This window comes from Aptenodytes patagonicus, chromosome 5 (assembly GCF_965638725.1).
Source record: "Aptenodytes patagonicus chromosome 5, bAptPat1.pri.cur, whole genome shotgun sequence".
Taxonomy (NCBI): domain Eukaryota; kingdom Metazoa; phylum Chordata; class Aves; order Sphenisciformes; family Spheniscidae; genus Aptenodytes; species Aptenodytes patagonicus.
Genome location: NC_134953.1, coordinates 30502805 through 30523872, shown reverse-complemented (window position 1 = coordinate 30523872; position 21068 = coordinate 30502805). Strand labels below are relative to the sequence as shown.

The window sequence follows — 21068 nt, the reverse complement described above, 5'->3', positions numbered from 1 at the left end:
GCAAAGGCTGCTACTCAACTTCTCTAGCATAAGTGATCACAGATTACAGAAATAAAGGAGAAAAACAGATCCATTAAATCCAGTGGATGGCCAAAACCCCAACTGTTCATCAGTTCTCACGACAGTACCGTTATCAATATACCACCTATGCCAGGCACAACATTTCTAACTCATAATGGCTGGGATAAAATAACCTGCTATGGGGGATGCTTCCTTTCCTCCCGCTATGGAAACCATCAAGGAAAAAGAGCACCCACTGAAGCATATTCCTTCAAGGAATCTCAGCCTTTTGAGTAAGAAAAAAACCTGTGTATTATTTTAAACATAGCCAAGTACATTCATTTTACTCCCAGGTCCAGTTAATTTGACAGGTACAATACTAAACCAAAAATCCTGCAAGGTCTTTATTGAAAAGGTCAGTATATTATGCAACCAGGTTTTATGGACAGCAAAAAAATTCTCTCCGTGTACAGAAACTGTATCTTTATATAATTTATCGATGTGCATTCATCTATTTTATTTAAAGATTAAGACCAAACTTTTGGACACCTGAGTTAATTTTGAAAACTGGCTCCTAAGAAAGTTACACACTTTGAAAATTTTTATCCTCAATCTACACATGGTAAATAGTGGGAGGTTTTTCTACACAAAGAAATATTTGGCACTAAAGAAAATCAATATTGCTCCCATTTGAAGTCTTACTTCATTCCATCCCTATATAAAATTATTTTGTTGCATGTCTGGACTCTTAAACTTTCTAAATAAGTAAGCACAGAGTCCTATAGTAAATGTATTAATAGTCAGGAAAAGTAGCACCAATTCCTTCTAATCAAAGCTTTTCCTACTGTTTAGACTCTTCTTGAAACAACGTATCCCTTCTCCTCTCAAAAATATAACTGCATTTCAAACGCTTTCTTTGTCACAATATCCTATTTGAAAATGTAAAACAGTTACCATATTCCATAACAACACATATTGAGTAAATATTTTAATGATCAGTGCCCCAGTTATAAGTGCAAGCTTTCAAGTCATGTCTACTAATAATCTCTTTGAACATGGTATTAATGCAGACTTGAACATTGTACATATGCAGCGGTTTTGGAAAATTAAGCAATGATTTCAAAGTTTTTTTGCGTTTCCTCCCCCCACCCCATATGTCTGATATTACTCAATAGTCTGTAAAACTGCGTTGTGTTCCTGCATTTTCTGTAGTTTTCTATCCAGAATCTTTGTCATCCTTCTGGACTATTTTCCCCTGTTGTGAAAACTACACCTCCATCCATCAGTAGCTTGGGATGGATTTTAAATAAGAGCTTTTGCACTTGCACCTAATTTGACAGATGCAACTTGACTGGTCAATTATGTAAGTGCAAAGAGTCTATTTTCATACATTTATTAAAAACATTAATGTTTTTGTCTCTATATGCCTGTATAAAGCCTAGCAGAATACTGCAATTAAGCAAAATTTCAATAATCTAAAACCCAATTTTATTTTGGCTTTGGGTTACTTGTTAGTAAGAATAACTCTCAGGCAACTGAAGCCTGTACTACATTTTCAGGTTCACAGTTACGCAAAACTCGCTTCAGTTCATAACCACTTCAGTGTTTGCACACTATTGATAGATAGTCACATACATAGCTGAAGTTAATTCTGAAAGCACAGTATAGATCTGACAGGTACTGCTATGACAACCATGGAGCAGAACAGCCTACATTCCCCCGGAAGCTCCAAAAATAAACATCTACAAGCCACTCCAGCAACAGTAAAAAGGTACATGTTTACCAGACGGATCTCCTTGATCCTTCTTCCTCCTCTTTGCAAGATTTTTTTTTTGTTTTTAACACAGGAAAATTCATTAAGATTCTGGACTGGGTTTTCAGGAGGAAACACACCTCCATCCACCCGCAAAGCCAATGCAGCACTAGTGGGGAGCAGGTAACATCCACCAGATTCCCTCCGCAAGGCAAGATATATTTCCTCTGGAAAAAAATATGTAGGCACAAGAAACCTCATTGTCACTGAGAAGCATCTCATCCCTTTTTCTCTGACTTCAAAAGGCAAAATAACCAGGTATTTTATGTAAATGTGGACATTAGACAAAAAAATAGAACAGAAAACATCAAATTAATTTTTCATAGGCAACTCAGCGTCCACTGGAACAGCTGCAGATGAAAGTAGTAGCTACAAATTAATATATCATAAGATCTACCAAAGGAACTGATTATCTCAAATGCCAAAAGTAAGACCAAAGACTAAATTATTTTCATTTACAAAAATGTAGAGAGGAACTGTTTTCATGTTCTGAGTTATGTGTTTAAGAGGAACCTAAGTTTAGCTTGTCAGCTTATGACAAAAGTCAAAAACAATTTCTAAAACATTTCTGAACAATTTCTAAACATGATCTAGAAGGAAAAAATGTAAATAATACAAAATCCCTGCTTTTTTTAAAAACTACTTTTACAGTTAAAACTCCTCAAGTGCATTTTCCTGCAGGAGATGCCTTGAGTGAAGACTCTGCCTCCAAATCTCTCCTTATCCCTATCCTGAAACACAGGAAAACCTCCTGACACCTTGCAACTATTAAATACAGCTATCGAAGTTTATCACAGAGACCTGCTTGACAGAAATACCACGGTGGCTGAAGATCAGGCCTAAATTTCATTATCACGCATCTGGTGGATTGCTACAAAGCGGCTGTCGCAGTAGCTGTCAACACAGCTGATAAAAACACTTCCTTTTAATCCAGTGATATTACGCCTTTACCTTAATAGAACTCTTCCTGAAAATATGTACACAAATAAACCTTAGGGCAGATGTAATTTAAAGGTGCCCAAGTATCTTAAACAGAATTATTAGCAATTTCCAACAGCAACATTTAAAACTACAAGTAGCATTTTCTCTTAAAAGTTGTCTTAGATCATCCTTATTTTGAGGAACCATGATCATGAATACATTTAGTAACCACTTGCCAGGAGTTTACCTGGCTGAAAAATTCCCATTGAAAAAGAAAACCCAACAGATGAAAAGCTACATAAATTTAAACTAGACACAATCCTAACGTAATCCAACACAGAGAAATAGCACTGAGCGACCGATACCCACTGAAACACCATGCAGGGAGGTGGTGAAACAGCAAAAGGCAGGGGATTCCCTGCACGGACCCCCTGGGTGGCTGAGCACGGCAGCGGGTCTCTCTCTCTCTCTCACCCTTTACCGAACTGATACTGCAGACCCTACAGACATGCTGCTACCTGCCATTGCGAAGCAAACCTCCAAGTCCGAGCCCAGCATCCACCATCCAGTACAGAGTGACAGGGCTCAGATGACTCTCTAGAGATCATTTCTTCTATTCCCCTTTTCCCTAAATTACAGCCAGCATCTTAACAGATGTTTGTCAAACTGTTTTTAAACACCTCTGCTGCTGGAGACTTCACAACGCCCCAAGCAATACACTGCAGCACTTGCTGCTAGACTATTTCCCCCAGCCTCGAACTTGAATGTTTCTTGCTACAGTTTATGACCAATACTTCTTATGCAATTCAACGTGGCTATGCAAAGGCTATTCCCATCTGCTCTGCTGCAAAATTTTATGTATCTGAGGACCGTTTCCTCTCTTTCTGCCGCTCTGTCTTCTCTCTTCTTTAGATTTACCCAAAAGCAATGGCCATTTCAAGACAATATCTGGATGAAGACTTGATTGTTAAATACTATTTGGATATTCTTTTCAATCAACCACCCCTAAAAGTACTGTGCTGTAGGTATTGGCCTTTTAGGCATTCAGCTTTTTGGTTTAAACAGTGTCTCTTGCTCTTCTCCTAGAAGTACCTGTTTCAATCGTAACGCGCTATGGACTATTATTCATCTCTGTCATCCTGTCATCAATGTTTTTTTCCATCTCTGCTGCTTGGGTATTGTTGTTTACTGTGAAACAGCAGCTGATTTGGACCGAAATTTGACAGAGAAATGAAAAGCCATAGCATCTGTTTGAATTTTCTTTCACCCTCTCTGACAACTTACATTGAACAGCACCTGATGAACCTACACTACGACTACCATGTCTTGCCACGTCTGATCAGCAATCAGCAAACCAATGCTGCCTTGAACATATTGGTGGCAAACCAAAGGATTACATGAAACCAGTGACATTCAAAACCTTGGACTCTTAATTAACTTTGCTAAAACAATAGACTCTGTTTTTAATTAAATTAGAGAAGTCAGTAAATAGAGTATTAAGTGGCACAATTAAGAACAAAAAAGTAACAATTATCTCATTAGGTATGAAGATTTTTGTGTTCATTTCAGCATGATAGGTGGTAACACAGCGTGACTATCTGTGTTACTGAAATAAAGGCACGCTGAGCATGGGAAGTAATCCTGTGCATGGCACAGCATACTGCAGGGATAGGAAAGAGATAGTACCCTGAAGTTTTGATGCACTGTGCCAAAAACAGGTGTGCAAAGTATACAGAACAAGAGTAATTTCTGTGACTACTAACGAGTGTGCATATATTTATGTATATAGGAACCCTACTAGTAAAGTAAGGTTGAAAGAAGTGTAGTACTAAATTTTAACTAAGCATGTATTTGCAAATATTCCCTGTAACACAGTCTTTCACATGCGTTTTTCCCTTTCCCCTCTTCCCCCGTAGCTACAACTCTATCTCAGCCAGAATATTTTAATCCACTGTTAACTCTCTGGAAGCAAACCACTGCATGGAGAGGAGCTGCCTGGGCTGTCTCTGCTATGAAGGTGAAGAGATACCTCCTAACAGACTGGTCCCACCTCCCTTACAACAGCGGTACCACCAGCGCTTTGGGAGGTCTCACTGCTGCACACAGAGGGAGCTTAGAGGTCTAACTTCCAGCTAGGTTTTTTTTTTCCCCCCCTTTGTTTCACACTACCAGATATATTTCATGCAGGGAAACAAATGAACTTGCAAACAGTCTGGATACAGTTAAAAATTAGCTCACTTAATTTGGCTTATGGCACAGAAATACTTGATCTGCAGAAAGAAGTACTTTGCAAGAGTGACACAAAATGGCATGCTCTGAGCTACTTCTAGTGAGAGGACATGGTAGCTTTAAAAGATAGAATTTGTTCTTAAAATTTTCCTAGTTTTCTTCAATAAAAGTTTATAGGAGTGAAAATAAATGGACCGGATGGACAAAAAGGTATTTTACAATGCAGCTTTCTGTTTTTGGAAACCACATTAGCTTCAACAGGAAAAATGAAAAGCACTCAAATCAATTCAGAAGCATTTACAAACGAGCTGGTGTAATGAAAATGAACTTGCAAATTAGAGATGAGCAACTCTCTTTAGCACTTCTGCAGATATTCATCAACACCAGAAAGACTTGAAAAATGTTTTTAACTTTAAATACTACTCAAATATTCTATGGGTACTGAGGTTATTCAGTAGGAATCAAAGATCTTAACAACACATCCTGTTTCTGCTTCTTCAGGACTTAATGTTCAGCATGGGAAAACGACAAGACTATTTTTAAGGATCAGAAAATCAAAGCCCCTACCATAACTACGGACCTCTGCATCACACTTTGTATTACTCCAAATTTTCAGAGTGAGGAACTGCCTAGTAAGAATACCTTTGTGCTTTAAAGAAAAAACAGTGGGGAGGGAAAGGCTTTTTCTACACTTTTGCTCTTACATTTCTATGACCATAATTCCACAGTCAAAAACAAAAATTGAGGTCAAATCTCCACCCAAATGAACAGTGAGAGGTCATCTGGCAATATTGTGAAGATAATATAAGGAATACCCATCTTCTTTACATCTGGGGGAAGAGTCATCGCAATATTTTTCAAACCACTGTAATTACCATGTGACTGGTTAACTGGCGTTGATAGCGTCCAAAACCAGACTTTCCCAATCATATTTCAATCTCTTAAAAAATTAAGCAAAGCACAGAGGTGTTCTCCTGTTCGAAAGGATGCCAGGTAACATACGCTGTGAGGATTTCCAAAGCACCAGCAACACGACTCTCGAGACAGTTGGAGTTCTTGAAGCAAAACCACTTTCAAAATTGAAAAAAAAAAAAAAAGAAACCCAAGGGGCTTTAGGTCTTCCTCATCAGCTAACCTCAAAGGGCTCTTCATTTAAAACAGCAGATGCTTTGCAAACTACAGCCACACAGAAGTGTGCATCCATAACCACTGGGTATAACTCAAAAGATGGCTGAATCTCCTAACTCGTATTTATTAAGAATGGATTTTATTAGGCTGTTAAGGAGACTTCAGAAGCCAAGATTAAAGTTGTGGTGCATTTTTATAATGAGAGTAGGAACTGTGGTTCAGGATTTTATATAAGTTAAAACTGACAACTTTATAGCCATGGTAGCTACCAGTAAGCACAGAAGACATTTCTCCAGGCGACTAGTAAATATAATGTTTTTTCCTTACACTTTCATCACAGTACACATAAAGGCATTTGACACACTTAGTAAATGTCACAAACATAAAATATTGCACAAACGCATGCTAAATAATGACAATGCTGCAATCATTGAGAAAAAAAAAAGGGGATTAGAAACATTTGCAGCCTGTTTCTTCATTACTGGGCTGATGGAATCTGGATTTAAAATGCCCTTTCAATTCTTTCTTGTTAATACCACTGAAAATATTCAGAACGTACAACACCATGTCAGCGTATGATAACCACTAGTTTTTGAGGTAATATGCAAAACATCATTTATCCCCAGAGGAATACATGTAATTATTGTAAGACATGTATAGATCCCTACTGCATCTGCAGTTTGTTCCAAAATTTTCGTTCTCTGAAGGACGCCACCGTTAATTTGTCGAGGACTCCAAGAGCCCCAAAACAGGCCACTAAAACACTGCCCTGCAATCTCCAAAGCCAATTTTTAAATAATTATTTGCATCAGAGAAGGAAAAAAAACCCACACCCTAGCTGCCGCATTGTGTTTTACTGTTTCCAAGCAACACTTGTTTCAGATCAAACATGAAACAGCCATCTCGGAAAGCTACAGTGCTTTTTCCTCTATACTTACTTATTCTGCATCATGTTCATTATAACCCAGTCGAAGGGATAGACATTCTTCCCAATGAGATTCTTGAACATGATGAATGTTTCCATCAGAAAATCCTAAAATAAGAGAAAATATTTGGAAAAGATCGCTCTTCTAGATCAAAAAAATGCAAGTAGTAGTGTCAGTTATTAATGACTAGATTCAAAAGGTTTCTTACTGTTCTGCTTCATAAAAAAGCCATTATTCATATACAACATACATAAATTCTACTAAAGCATATTTATATATGATGTACATAAATCCTACAATAATTCTGTTTAAACTTTTCAGAAATGGTAACAATAGTAATCTCACATCGTAAACAACCCGTAAACAATACGTAAATGGTATTACTCAGGAACAAGCACTGGGTTGCCAGTTATCCAAAGGCAGTTTCTGCTGAAAAAAATAATTTCTTTTCTATACCATAGAAAAAGTCTCACAGTCCCTTCTTGTGCAGAGTGTATCGCAGCGTACACGCTGCAACACATGCCTGGTGTTATGTTGGAAAGTCGTTAAAAGCATACTGGTACATGGGAAGAGAAAAAAACAAAGATGTTCATTTTAATCTTACGATTACACTAAAAAAACTCCTTGGAGTCAGTTGATGAGTTTTCCCTCCCTTTGTGAATACCATCCTGAAATTTTCTCTTGCCTGAAATCAAGATTATCTATTTACTAAAAAAAATATGCTCTAGCTCAAAACTGGATTCAGGCAAGCGTGGTGGTGCACATTACCCCCGACTTGGGGTAGATGACAGCAATGGTTTGGCCATCCTGAAACTAGGAGAGACTCTCTCCCTAAAGGGAGTAACAGTAATTGCTTCTGCCAGTGAAAACCTGACCCAGAACAAAGTTAATTTAGTAGCATAAACCAATTTATTTCTACACAGATATAAACAAACGTCTCTTTGGAACAGAACCCTCATGTACTTTACAATGTAAATCATCTTCTACAATTTGGGAATCTATAATTGCTATCTAACAATTTGAGCAGTATCAAATGCTTGGAGAAAGATAAAGGGCGAAAAAAGAACTTAATGCAAAAAGTCCTTGATCCACTTCACACAGAGACAAAAATGAACTTTTATTCCAAGGTTAGAATACTTTTCCTTTGCTATAGCTTCTCAGTAATGGTATTTATCTCGTCTATCTTTAAAATGTCAAATGCCTACCAAAAACCCCCAAAATGTTACATTCACTGGACTTTTAACTAAGGCTGGTTTTTCTGTAACCTTTTCAGTGAGAAACAAATATGAAGTTACTGCTCTCATAAGTATTTCTTCATGTGTGAGAGCCAGCCTCTTCATTGCATTTTATCTTTTGATTCGTTGTTCTGTTAAGATGTTTTTCCTGGCTCAGAAATTCACAGTTGGCAGGAAGCAGGGAGCTGCAGAAATCCTGAGGACACAACATCGAGATCACGAAACTGTGAATTTTCAGGCTACTCATCTCCGCTGTGTGCACAGCACAAGGGTTACTTTGGGATGCTTTGCATCTCAGCTCCTGGTACCAAGGAGACACCCAAGCCAAAGAGGGCCAACAGAGCATCAGCAGCCACAAAAGACACATTTTAACCCAAAAAAATGTATAATACTCGTAAAATAACTCCTCTGTTGTTTTAACAAAATCACTCCCAACAACACAACATCAGTAAAGATGTTTTGACATTAACAGGATTGAGATAAAATTTGGAACTGCTCATGGTTAATGAGATGTTACTGTTGCATAAGGCAAAATTCATCCCAGACACACACTCCACTAGCTCAGTAAAATGTGTCTTCATTTAAGAGATCAAACTGCATACTTTACTGCTCATTTTTCATGTATTTTGGTGAAAGAGTTACATAATTTCTAATAATCATGTTGCATCTTTTGCTGCCCAAGCATTGCACAGTACTTCATTTGAGCATGTGCTTTTTTTACAGCTGCAGGTATCGGGTGATTTTCTTACTGATGCTGCTTCACAGCTGAATAATTGAAATGTTAGTGGAAGTGGCACCATGGGAAGGGTCATCACCTATCCAAGAGGGCAGATTTGAGCTCACTGGGCTTTTTTTTCCCTTAATATTTTATGAATACAGATGTATACTTTCCTGATTTCTTGTAGCAAACTCTACCTTACACTTTATTTGTCACTGGTTTCAGCTGTTGAACCTCTGCACACTTTGCTGATCAAGCTGCATGTGACGGTGGATGAATTTTCATACACTTTGTTGATGACTCGTGTTTGTTACTGACCCCGGAGGTTGTGCCACGTATAATTTGACCTACTTTGCTGATTCAGCTCTTCGTTTTAATCTACTGATATTTACATTTTAATAGTCCTACTTTCACACAGGCACTTTAAATAATGTTCTGTAACAATTAATCTAATATTGATCAACTAAAAAGCTTCCGATGCTTACCTGTATTTTATGTATTCGTAATATTGCTCTCTTTTCCATTTTATCTTTCTTATAGAAAAGCAAATGGTTTACAGTTGGACTTGATGATCTTAAAGGTCTTTTCCAACCTGAATGATTCTATGATTCTATATGAATTAACCTCATATTACCAGCAAAACGCAGCTTTTTTTTTGGGGGGGGGAGTGGAAGGGGAGCTATCAGTTCATGCTGTGCTGCTGTAAAGTCTGCTTATTTTCAGCATACCTAGAAGCAGAACAAATTGTTCTGAACATTAAAAAATGATAAAAACCTGTAATAAAGGAGCAAGGGCTGCAACTCCTGATCTCTCTCCGACTACAAATACAAATCCTATTTAATATCCCAAGGAAGCAAAATTCACAATAGATGGGACCCCTTCACAATTCCCATCCAATTACAGAAAGAACACAGAGCAAGGTCAGCCCTGTAACTGGGTAGATTGTGACTGAGGAGGCTTAGACAATTCCGTATCTCCTGGACTGCTGAGCATCACACCCCAATACACCTGTATCACTATTTATATTTTTCACAACCTGGATTTCAAAAAGGTTCTTCAATAAATTCTCAAGCTTAATAAAAATAACTAGCTAAAACATGTAGGAACTCAATATGAAAAAGCTTTAGGCCAAGTTGATGAAAATTTCAGCTTTGCTGAGTCCTGAGGCATAGCAGACATCAAATACACTCAGCTACAACTTTTCAGGACAACAGCTTAACCTCCGCTGAGCTCCACTACTGAGGCTGTCTCTGGAAAGTCCACTCTCCACCACTGTGGATGGCTCTGGGTTGGGCTGCCTCTGCGGGGTCCCACCACCACGAGGCATCCCCCGCGACTCTCACGTCACATTCCACAAAGAGGAGTCTGCTTAAGCCATATAATCACCCACTCACATCAACAGTTAGTCAAAGCTTGTCATGAAAGGATGTACAATACTCACCAATGCCCATACTCACATTGAAAGCCAAAGTCTAGGAGTGCAAAATATTAAAGAGGAAGAAGAAAATGGAGGTGCAGAAAATTGTAATCTAAAACACCTGATGGAGTTTGTCTTTCTACATACTTCACTGACTCCAGGACGTTGTCTTGAATGCCTTTAGGGAGGAATACTTCTGAGACACTCCACACGGCAAAACATTAACTTTTTTTTTTTTTTGGTCAACTAATACCACATACGTCTTAACTGAATATAAATTTTACCAAGTAAAAAGGAGAGATAGATCAGTTAGTCCCAGAAATAACCTCACTGATCTCGGATGATGTTTAATCTCTGGATTATAGTAGGCTTGGCAGTAAGAAATTGCTCTTTGAACAGAAATACCTTAATGAACCTAAACAATATATTCTGCAGAGAGATACAAGACTGGTTTTATTGCATTCCACCTCATCTTTTCTAAGATTTTTGAGGCCAAATAAGACCATTATAATAAACTAAAACTGACACCTACATAACACAGGCCATAAAGTTTCCTCTAGCAGTTGCAGCACCAGGCTTATAACTTCTGGTTGAGCAAGAGCACACACTGAAGAAAGATTTAAGGGTCTCCAATGGTGAAGAAGCAACCACAGCTTCACTTAAGTTCTCCCTTTTTCTTGTAAATTTTTTTCAAGAAAAACCTATTCATTTCTGTTTGAATTAATCTAGTTTCACTTTTAAATCGCTGCTTCTTTATGCCTTTGTGATTAAACTGAAAACCCTGTAATAGGAGATGCAGGTATCACCTCCATATGTTAGGGACGTTGGATTTGAATGAAAACACTTCTGGATCTAAGCTCTAAGGGGTGAGTCAAAGAGCACGGGCTCAAAAAATTGTCAGATTAAAAATAAATGGAAAAAGCATGAAAAGTTAAACAAAGAAGTAGAGAAGGGCTTTTTTCCCACCCAAACCATACAGTACCAAGGAATATACACATACAGTATAGTTCAGGAGCACCCCACCACTGAAGATAGAAAGCAAAAGCCCTAAGAAGGAACATGGGCAAACTTGAACCGCAGCACCGATAACGGTAAAGGAGGCAATGCTCCTGAGAGCACTTCACGGGACATCATTTCTTATGGTGAAACATAAAATACTGAACAAGATGGGGGTTTCAAATTAACGATGAAATCTCATCTATGAAGAAATACTTATGAGAACAGTAACTTCCCACTTGGTTCTCACTGAAAAGGCTATGTCAGTTTTTCTCTTAAACAGAGAAACTGGGTTGGTATCTTCATCCTTTTGTCCTAAATGATGACCCTGTTTTATTTGTGTTTTTTTAAAAAAAAAGAAAAATTAGTTTACTCAGTGTAGTTTCCTTTTATCACAGGATTAAAAATATACTGGCATTATACCTCCACACCTTCATTTATATTATTCATATTTTAAGGTCAGTTTACGGTAGCATTATCTATCATTAACATATTACCCATTTAATGTTTTACCAGGTTACTATGTATTTTATTTCCCATTAACATGCATTATAATTTAATCAACAGCAATATTAAAACCTTAAAAAGGTGCATTTTAATTAAAGATATAAAAAGCATTACAGCAACTGACCAAGTTTACCTTAGTGTTATCTGCTAATACAAACCACAGTCAAGTGGCATAACAGTGGAAAACAAGTAGTCAAACAGTACACATGCTGATGGAAAATATGATGTCCAGAGCAATTCCAGCTATACAACCCAAGAACATGCAGAAAGGGACAAATATAAAGAGAGTCAAGACAAAAGAAAGAAGTGATTCTTCATGTATCCCAGTGTACTGCATAGCATATAAATCAAACAAGCAATTATAAATAGACCACATGCCAAATTTCAAATACATAATTACTCCCTTGTTTTCACCAAGATCTGACCTACAGAACCACCTTTCAGACAATTTAGACCAAAAAGCGAGACTTGAAAATAAACACCTTTATTGCCACTAGAATAATCACAGATTTCCTAACCAGTATTTTTCTCTCTGCATTTTTTCATTACATGTTTTAAGAGCAAACTGCTTTTATCTTTTTCCATGTAAAACCATATAATCAGTTTGCCTTTTCTAGAGCCAAATGGTTTGAACCACTTTAAAAGTACAGAAATATTTGGCTTGATTAACCTTAATACTCATGTGTCTTTTCTGTGTGTTAAAAACGTTATTTTCACTCCCCTAGCCGCATTTAGCTTGGGAATGTTTTGTTATTAATGGAAAACTAACTGAAGAGAACTATCCATGGAAGTGCTCCGAGATCCCGAGGCAGAGTAACTGGGAAGCAACCCTTTCAATACTGTGATGCCCATCTACAGTTCTTTGCAGTTGGACTTTGTCTTCCCCTCTTGACTCATCAGCTTTGTACTTCAGTAATGCCAGATCAGGTATAAATAGACTGAGCGCCAGAGGCTCTAGCACCTTATCTGAAAACTGGCACAAAGCAAAGAGCTCAAATCTTGCAGAATATAAGCAGAAGAACAAAAATTAAAGACATAAGGGAAAATGGGAAAGTCCAAACATAAAGAAATTACACAAAGAAAAGACCCTGGGTTTTGTTACGTTGGGTTTGGAAGGAAGAAGGGAACCTAAATAAAGGCCACCCTGAAGATTAAAATACAGGCAAAAGCTGCCTAATACACCTGACAGAACTCCCAGTACCAGAGTGGGTAATGTAATACAGCTGATCAGGTTTCAGGTCATCCGCTAATTGATGGATCTCAGCCAACAAGTTTGGTAGCTACTTTGCAGCATGCACTTGCCATATGGCAATGATAGTTTCAGGTCATTAGAGTTATCTCCTTAGCTATAAACTCTCTTCTGTTATGCTCTAATTAAGTTGTGTTGTTGGCTTAGTTAGGCTACTGAATGACTCTGAGAAGACAAACTTCAATTATTACTGCTTATTTAACAACTAAGGGCATCTTTAAGGTTAAAATGTTTTGTATAAAATTTAAAGTGAGTGGATCTGTAAGTAAAAGCTATTTAAACAAATGAAATCAGGACATCTGGAAGATTTAACACTGAAAGTTCCTTTCCTCAAGAAAGCTTTTTCTTTTTTCTTTCTCTCCTTAAACAGAACAGATTTTTAGTAATGGCTCAGCACTATTATTTCCTAATGCTTTCTTTTAATTGCCTTAAATCCACTGTCTCGGTGCTTGCTTTTTAAAATATTGAACAGCTCCAGAGACGAGCTGTATTCCTGTGTGTGGCAGGAAGGTTAATTTTGTCCTTTGCAAATTCAGAAAAATGTATAAGTCATAGTGCTTTATTAATTATTTTTATATTAAATCTGTAATGTCAAACGCATTTTGTTTACATTTCACAAGTGTATTTAACAAGCAGTAACAGGAAAAAACCAAACACAAGCCAAACTATCTTATGAACAGATAAAACATGTTAAACTTACCACAACATCTGACCTCATCTTTCCAAAAGTCTTGATTAAATGAGCATAGTGATAGTCCTCCATTTGCCTTAAAATGGCAGTCATGCATGCAACAAAACTCCCCTATCAAAAACAAAAGTACAAACAAATCAATTATTTAAGACAGGGCAACATAATACTTGCTATCAAAATGTAATATTGCTAGAGAGCACCACATGACACAGCGGATATAATTCTATCATCTAAATTCATTAACGGATATGCAAAATTCTGTCAAGAGAACAAAAACATCTTGAAAAGTTTCTATTTCCAATTTCATGGTTTTATCACCATCTTCACTGAAGATTTTGCAACATATTCTTCATATAAAAATTGCTCAGGCATTAAAGGCTTTGGAAGGTAATAAACACTACTCCTAAAAATATCACACAATATCAGGATTTGCATTTGGGAAGTCAATACTCTGCTCAAGGAAGAAATCTCTTAAAAATCATTATATTGAGCATCTCAGTTTAATTCCATTGAGTGGTATTATCAGATACTGTGATGCTTAAAAAAACAAAACAAAACCCAGTAACTTCCATCAAAACAGAATAGCAGTACCAAACATATCTCTCTCAGACCATGGAAAAAGTAAAAAGTGCCTAAAAAAAGTTTAATCTTTCATTCTGGCATGTAAAAGTATCGTAGTAACAACTCAAACCCACTTCTATGGCTACTAGACATTCCGATCCCATAAATGACTTCTCTGCTTGTCCATCCTTCTTGTCTGACTATCTGCTAAAAATCTGTTGACTGATTATGGTAATAGCATCCACATCTTTTCTGGTCTTTAATGAAGAAAAGAATGTTGGAAAAAACCAGCAGAATTACTCAGAAAATAAATGATTCTATATATGGTTTGATAAAATTGTAAATTACCCTTTCTGTGCCGTTTTCAAGGTTATTCTATGCCATGCACAGCCTGACAGAACATTCAGGAGTTTTCTTTCTAAGCATAGCACAGAGGTTTTATTGTTACCTTTAAGATCTGCATTACTTTCAATTTAAAATATTTATTTCTACATCAGTCCAAGTAATTGAGATCAAACGCAAAATTACACTAGGTTATCTGTGTGTGTTATGAGCCCTCTTATTTACAGTCTAATCCCCCAACCTCCACCAGATAAGCACGCCTTGAATTTGCTTTTCTCCTTTATAATGGAATTTAGATCGAAACTCCTACATAACTGATTTTGTCCATGCGAGAGCATTATTTTTTCTACACGATGCAAAGGTACCTGATGAGAGTTCTTAGGCATATGCAAACGGCATGAATATGAAAGGAAAAGGCCACCTGAGCTGCTGTTCCATGACATCAAAAGAACTTTATAACAAACTATGACAAGAATAGAAGCTGCGGCTGTACAAAGATAATGTTTACTACTATGAAATGTAAATAAGACGGGATCATCTCAAAAATCTCAGAATGTTAATTGTCAAAACACCGTATAACAAGCACTCTGTAGACACTGTAAAAGGGCTTATGCCTGCGAGAAAATATTCAATAGCCCATATTCAGTCCTATTTCCCCTAATGATGTCATCAATCAAAGTGATGTTTCATTGCTAGTCAGAATTACAAATTTTTAAAATTGGCTGCTTAAGACTAAGCTGCAGATGTAATTCAGTCCATCACTTCACATAAGGTTCCGTAGATGGTTCATAAATGCTCAGGAGAGCTGAAGATGAACTTTGTTTTGCTCATGGTATCTTTTTATAGACACTCACTCACTTAAATAAAGTCCATTGCTTTGCAAACACATAAATGTATCTTTACCTTCCTTCACATAAACACATCAACCTCACATTTGCAAATCCAGCCCTTTCCAGGTAATCCAGCAGTCAACATGCAGCCTCTGCTTCCTTCTAACCAAGTAGTTTCTGTAACTGGCTAATAGCTTTGATCATATTTCTGTGTTTATCTACCCGTTTGGTGAGTAATTTAAGTTAATATACACGGCTGCAACAATCAAAAGATGAATTTTCATACCTGAGGAAATTATCATGGCAACCTTGTATGAGAAAAAAATGAATGTGGAACAACATCATTCATGCTCCTAGATATAGGAGCAGCTAGACATGCGGATTAATTTGATTGCCATCTCCTCTGCATCTACTGGTGACCCCTCTCCCCTCCTCTGGCTGCTCGCCGGGATGGCTGCTTGTACACGAGCCCTCTCTTCCCCCTCCAACATCCTTGGCTCCTGCCAAGGCAGCCCAACCCTCCCCTTGGAGCAGCGTACTAGTTCTGGGGGAGTTGCTATGACTGTCCCCATAAGCCAGGGAAAACGATGAGTCACCGAAGACAGAGATAATTACAGAAGAATAACTTCTTCATTAGCATGGTGAGAATTGGAAAGGACACACGGAAGTTTCATGTCTGGTAGTTAAACCCTCTGCTTCCATGCAAAAGTGTGAAAATGTGAAAGCTCGTTAAAAACCTGGAATGGCTGCTGGAGAAAAAAAATAAATACAGAAAAATAAAGAAGCTTAGCAAATACAAATGAAACATGAATATGATGGGATTCTGTAGCGCGTTTAAGTTTTAGTTACAGAAAATTACAGAAACTTGCTAAATGTTGTCATGTCAGCTTATGCTGAGCCCCCAAAGTGGTGCCAAGCAGAATGGTTCAGGGTCCTTGACAAGTTAATCAACATTTTTTCCTGTTTCCCTGCATAAAATAATGATTCATACTCATCTTAGTACTATCTTGGTAACAAAAGCCTTTCCTTCTTTGATATAATATTGCTCCTTTAAGCCTCCATTGCATTACACACGCAGACATCTCGGCTACAACATTTATCTTCAGTTCCCCACCTGCTAAATAGTGTTTAAGCCCCTGCTGGTTAGGTAAATCTATTTAATATTAGAAAAAAGCACACTACCAGTCATCTGCTTACTTTTCATAATTTTCTTTGCACTTAGTGAGGTATCATTTGCAGCCAGCATGCTCTTAATTACAACACTAATAAAAATTTGCAATTATTTATAGGCAATATTTGTACTGTAGGTGTTTTTAATATGGTCTATTAACTATTTAGCAATACCTAACAACATTATTAAATTTTAATCTTAAGTTGATTTTTAATCTTTAGTTGGATTTGGAGACCATTGTCATCTTCTGCAGCATACCACTCCAAGCAATACACAGAAAAAAAAAACCTAATTCTCTAAAAAACCAATTTCAATTTTAACGGTAGGAGTAATTCCAAACGTATGTTTATACAGCAAGTACTGCAAGGGCAACATAGGGGGCTTGCCATTGCCTTGTGCAATTATTAGCTATTTATTCACTGAAATAGTGTGAAGGTTTATACTGAAAGCCTTTCACATCCTTCCATATTGCAAAGCTCAGAAATGAAGTAGTCACACAGTGACTAAGATAATTACTACACATCATACTAAAGAACCGCATTTAATGCACTTTGTAAGCAGTTTAATACCATTAATTTCTCTCCTGCCCAAAAGCAGCAGCGCTGGATTAACTCTTTCTTTTCAAACCAGGTACACTGAGGCAAGTGGGAATTTAGTATTCCCAAAGTGAAATCATGGGATCCAGGGCATCTGCAAGCCTGTTGTAAGGGAAGCCAGATCCAGCTCCCATGCTGGAGGACTGGTAATTCAACGGGAAGGGAAGGGAAGGGAGAAGGGAAGGGAAGGGAAGGGGGAAGGGAAGGGGGAAGGGAAGGGGGAAGGGAAGGGGGAAGGGAAGGGGGAAGGGAAGGGGGAAGGGAAGGGGAAGGGAAGGGAAGGGAAGGGAAGGGAAGGGAAGGGAAGGGAAGGGAAGGGAAGGGAAGGGAAGGGAAGGGAAGGGAAGGGAAGGGAAGGGAAGGGAAGGGAAGGGAAGGGAAGGGAAGGGAAGGGAAGGGAAGGGAAGGGAAGGGAAGGGAAGGGAAGGGAAGAGAAGAGAAGAGAAGAGAAGAGAAGAGAAGAGAAGAGAAGAGAAGAGAAGAGAAGAGAAGAGAAGAGAAGAGAAGAGAAGAGAAGAGAAGAGAAGAGAAGAGAAGAGAAGAGAGAGAAGAGAAGAGAAGAGAAGAGAAGAGAAGAGAAGAGAGAGGAGAGGAGAGGAGAGGAGAGGAGAGGAGAGGAGAGGAGAGGAGAGGAGAGGAGAGGAGAGGAGAGGAGAGGAGAGGAGAGGAGAGGAGAGGAGAGGAGAGGAGAGGAGAGGAGAGGAGAGGAGAGGAGAGGAGAGGAGAGGAGAGGAGAGGAGAGGAGAGGAGAGGAGAGGAGAGGAGAGGAGAGGAGAGGAGAGGAGAGGAGAGGAGAGGAGAGGAGAGGAGACCACCAGAGCAGCTGATTCTTCTTTGGAAACAATGCATTATTATTCAGAAAATACATTTTGTATTAAAAAAAAAAAGACCATGCAATTCCAAAATTTAAACTTATTTCTAATTCCTGTAAAATACAGTTCTGAAGGAAAGTTGAAGAGGCACATGAATGCTCAGAAAGTACTTATTTTCTGGAATTACCTTTACAATAAAATAATAAATATGCAAATGGCCCTTCAACAGATACAGGTAGGGACATTTTAATATCAAAAAATCCCCACAAGTAATACTAACACTGAAAAATTTCAGAATGAGAAAAGAATTCCCTGCAGGAGAGACAACACATGCCAATGCTTTTCTCCCTCAGGGGTAAACCAGCCTATTTTAAATAGTCTTGTCCATTTTCTTCCAGGGAAATCTCGAAGTTGGAAACATTAAGCTCTTTATGTATAGTGAGAAAATCTAAGAGAAATCAAAACTACACTAAGTGAAGGGATGTTTCATTACAATGTCCCTATTACCATGATCAGGAACAGATGAAAAAGCCTAAGTTGCATTTATTTTTCAATAAAATTTTCCTTACGTGGCCTTAAAAGACTACACAGATAAATAAATGAATGGATAAATAATTAAAAAAAATAAACCCACCCCAAAACATTAAAATGAACTTCTCACTATATTTTGGCTTTCAGAACATTTTCATAGAATTACTTTGTTGAAAAGAGTTTAAGTTCCTCACAATTACCAGACAGTTTGCAATGATATAAAAAGGAAGTAAGTTTTCTCTTTGCTTACAACATGCACTCTATATACATTAGCAACAAATCAAGAAATAAAAATCAGTTGTTATCATTTCTAGAAGCCACGAATTAATTTGTCACCGCTTCTGGACTCACAAGATAAAAATCCGTCTTTAAAATGCCCCACATTTCAACTTTTGGTAACTGCTGCTAAGACTGCGGGCTGGCATGTGAGCTTGCGCTGCAAGGTGAGTTACCTCATTACTAAATGTAAACTGCAATGTGTCTGCAGACAAGTTTGCTCACTTAAGCAAAGTATTATAAAAGCTCTTACAACAACCCTGCAGCGGGTCCAGAGGAGGGCCACAAAAATAATCAGGGGATGGAACACCTCTCCTATGAAGAAAGGCTGAGAGAGTTGGGGTTGTTCAGCCTAGAGAAGGCTTCGGGGAGACCTTATTGCAGCCCATCAGTACTTCAAGGGGGCTTATAAGAAAGATGGGGACAGACTTTTTAGTAGGGCCTGTTGCGATAGGACAAACGGTAATGGTTTTAAACTAAAAGATTTACACTAGATATAAGGAAGAAATTTTTTATGCTGAGGGTGGTGAAACACTGGAACAGGCTGCCCAGAGAGGTGGCGGATGCCCCATCCCTGGAAACATTCCAGGTCAGGTTGGACGGGGCTCTGAGCAACCTGATCTAATTGAAGATGTCCCTGCTTATTGCAGAGGGGTTGGGCTAGATGATCTTTGGAGGTCCCTTCCAACCCAAAGTACTCTATGATTCTATGATAACCCAACATGGATACGGCAGAGGATCTCCCGGCATTTCTTGTTCTGAAGCATACTTTATATTGTATCATATAAAATGGCCCAGTAGCACATAGCTCACCATTAGCTACCAGTTAAAATGCACCAGAGTAGGTTCCTGGTCACATCACCACAAGCATCAGTGAAAGCACATGATGAAGGTTAAGACCCAACAGCAAATATGCCAAAACCAGGAATGGGGATCACTCTATATGAAAGTAATTCACCTCCCTGGGAGCAAAATGCCTGATTTCTGCTCCTGGGCTTTTCTTGGCACTGGAGAAAGCACTGTGCCAAGGACTCTCCGCTGGCCAGCGCGTGGCGGATGGGAGTCACAGCTATCATTGTATTCTAGCAGTCCATTACAGCACGTAAAATGAGTTTGACACAGATTCCTTCAGCTTCTACCAGCAGCATCTACCCGTGCCATCATATGAGTAAGGACAGGAATCAAATACGAAACAGAACAAAACACCCCTAAAGATACATATATATATGTATATTTCTCATAGTATTAAAACAAACATTTCTTTTCCTGTAATAGAAAATCTGACAGTAAATTCAGCAGCACCTTTAGAGAGAAAGTTATTTCATGGATACAGCAGCAGAATGTAAACAAGTGCAAAATGTTAACATTCATCACTTTTTTTCTTACTGAATATATGCTACTTCCAATTTCCTTAGGCCAAATCCTGCCTTCTTGAACACGAGTAAATGGAAGGAATAAAACATGCGAGTCTTTGCCCTTTGAGAAACGAGAGTTAACATTTGTAATAATGTGAGTGATAAATGTTTGGGTTTTTTTCCTGCTGCCACAAACATTATTACAAAGGCATCTTTTTGAAAATGAAGCAAGATCCACTAAGGTATTTTCAGCTGACAAACTTTGCTCTCAGAGCTCTTGGACAGGACATGCCATCTCCTTTACGCAGTCTGATTTAAGCACTCAGTGCTTGCCTAGTTTCTGCCTAATAGAAACCCCACTTTGGTCAACCCAATTCAATGTAGGTCCATTCAAAATTCAGAAGACTGATACGGAAGGTTATAGGTGAGTATTAGCTTATTTAGCCTTGCATAACTTGTTTTACCTCCAAACGTATTTTACAGATCCAGATTTGATCTCTGACAGTTCAACCTCTATCAATCAATAGAAAACTTGTTTTAAAAGGAAATCCTTTACAGGACTTCAGTGCTGATTACTACATTCTGACCAGCTAAGCACTCTGGTTCCAAAATAGAAAATAATGTAAATTTAGCTGATTTTCCTCAAAAGAGCACAAGGTCTAAAGAAACTTTCTATTTTCATAGGTGGGGTATGGAAGAACAGCATTTAGGTGTGCTAAGCCTATCACTGGGATAATGATGTAGGCTATCTCAGGAACCTTAGG

General features: G+C 38.1%; 1 protein-coding gene across 2 annotated transcripts in view; it reads right to left on the bottom strand.

The window, feature by feature from the left end:
* The window catches only part of DOCK1 (dedicator of cytokinesis 1), a 325958-nt gene that overhangs the window by 123791 nt on the left and 181099 nt on the right, over positions 1-21068 (bottom strand). For both annotated transcript variants that reach the window (XM_076339221.1, XM_076339222.1), the window contains exons 28-29: positions 13840-13941; positions 7030-7124 (exon numbers count right to left, since the gene is read on the bottom strand). In XM_076339221.1, the coding sequence (XP_076195336.1) occupies positions 7030-7124; positions 13840-13941 (197 nt within the window). The remainder of the gene's footprint in view (positions 1-7029; positions 7125-13839; positions 13942-21068) is intronic.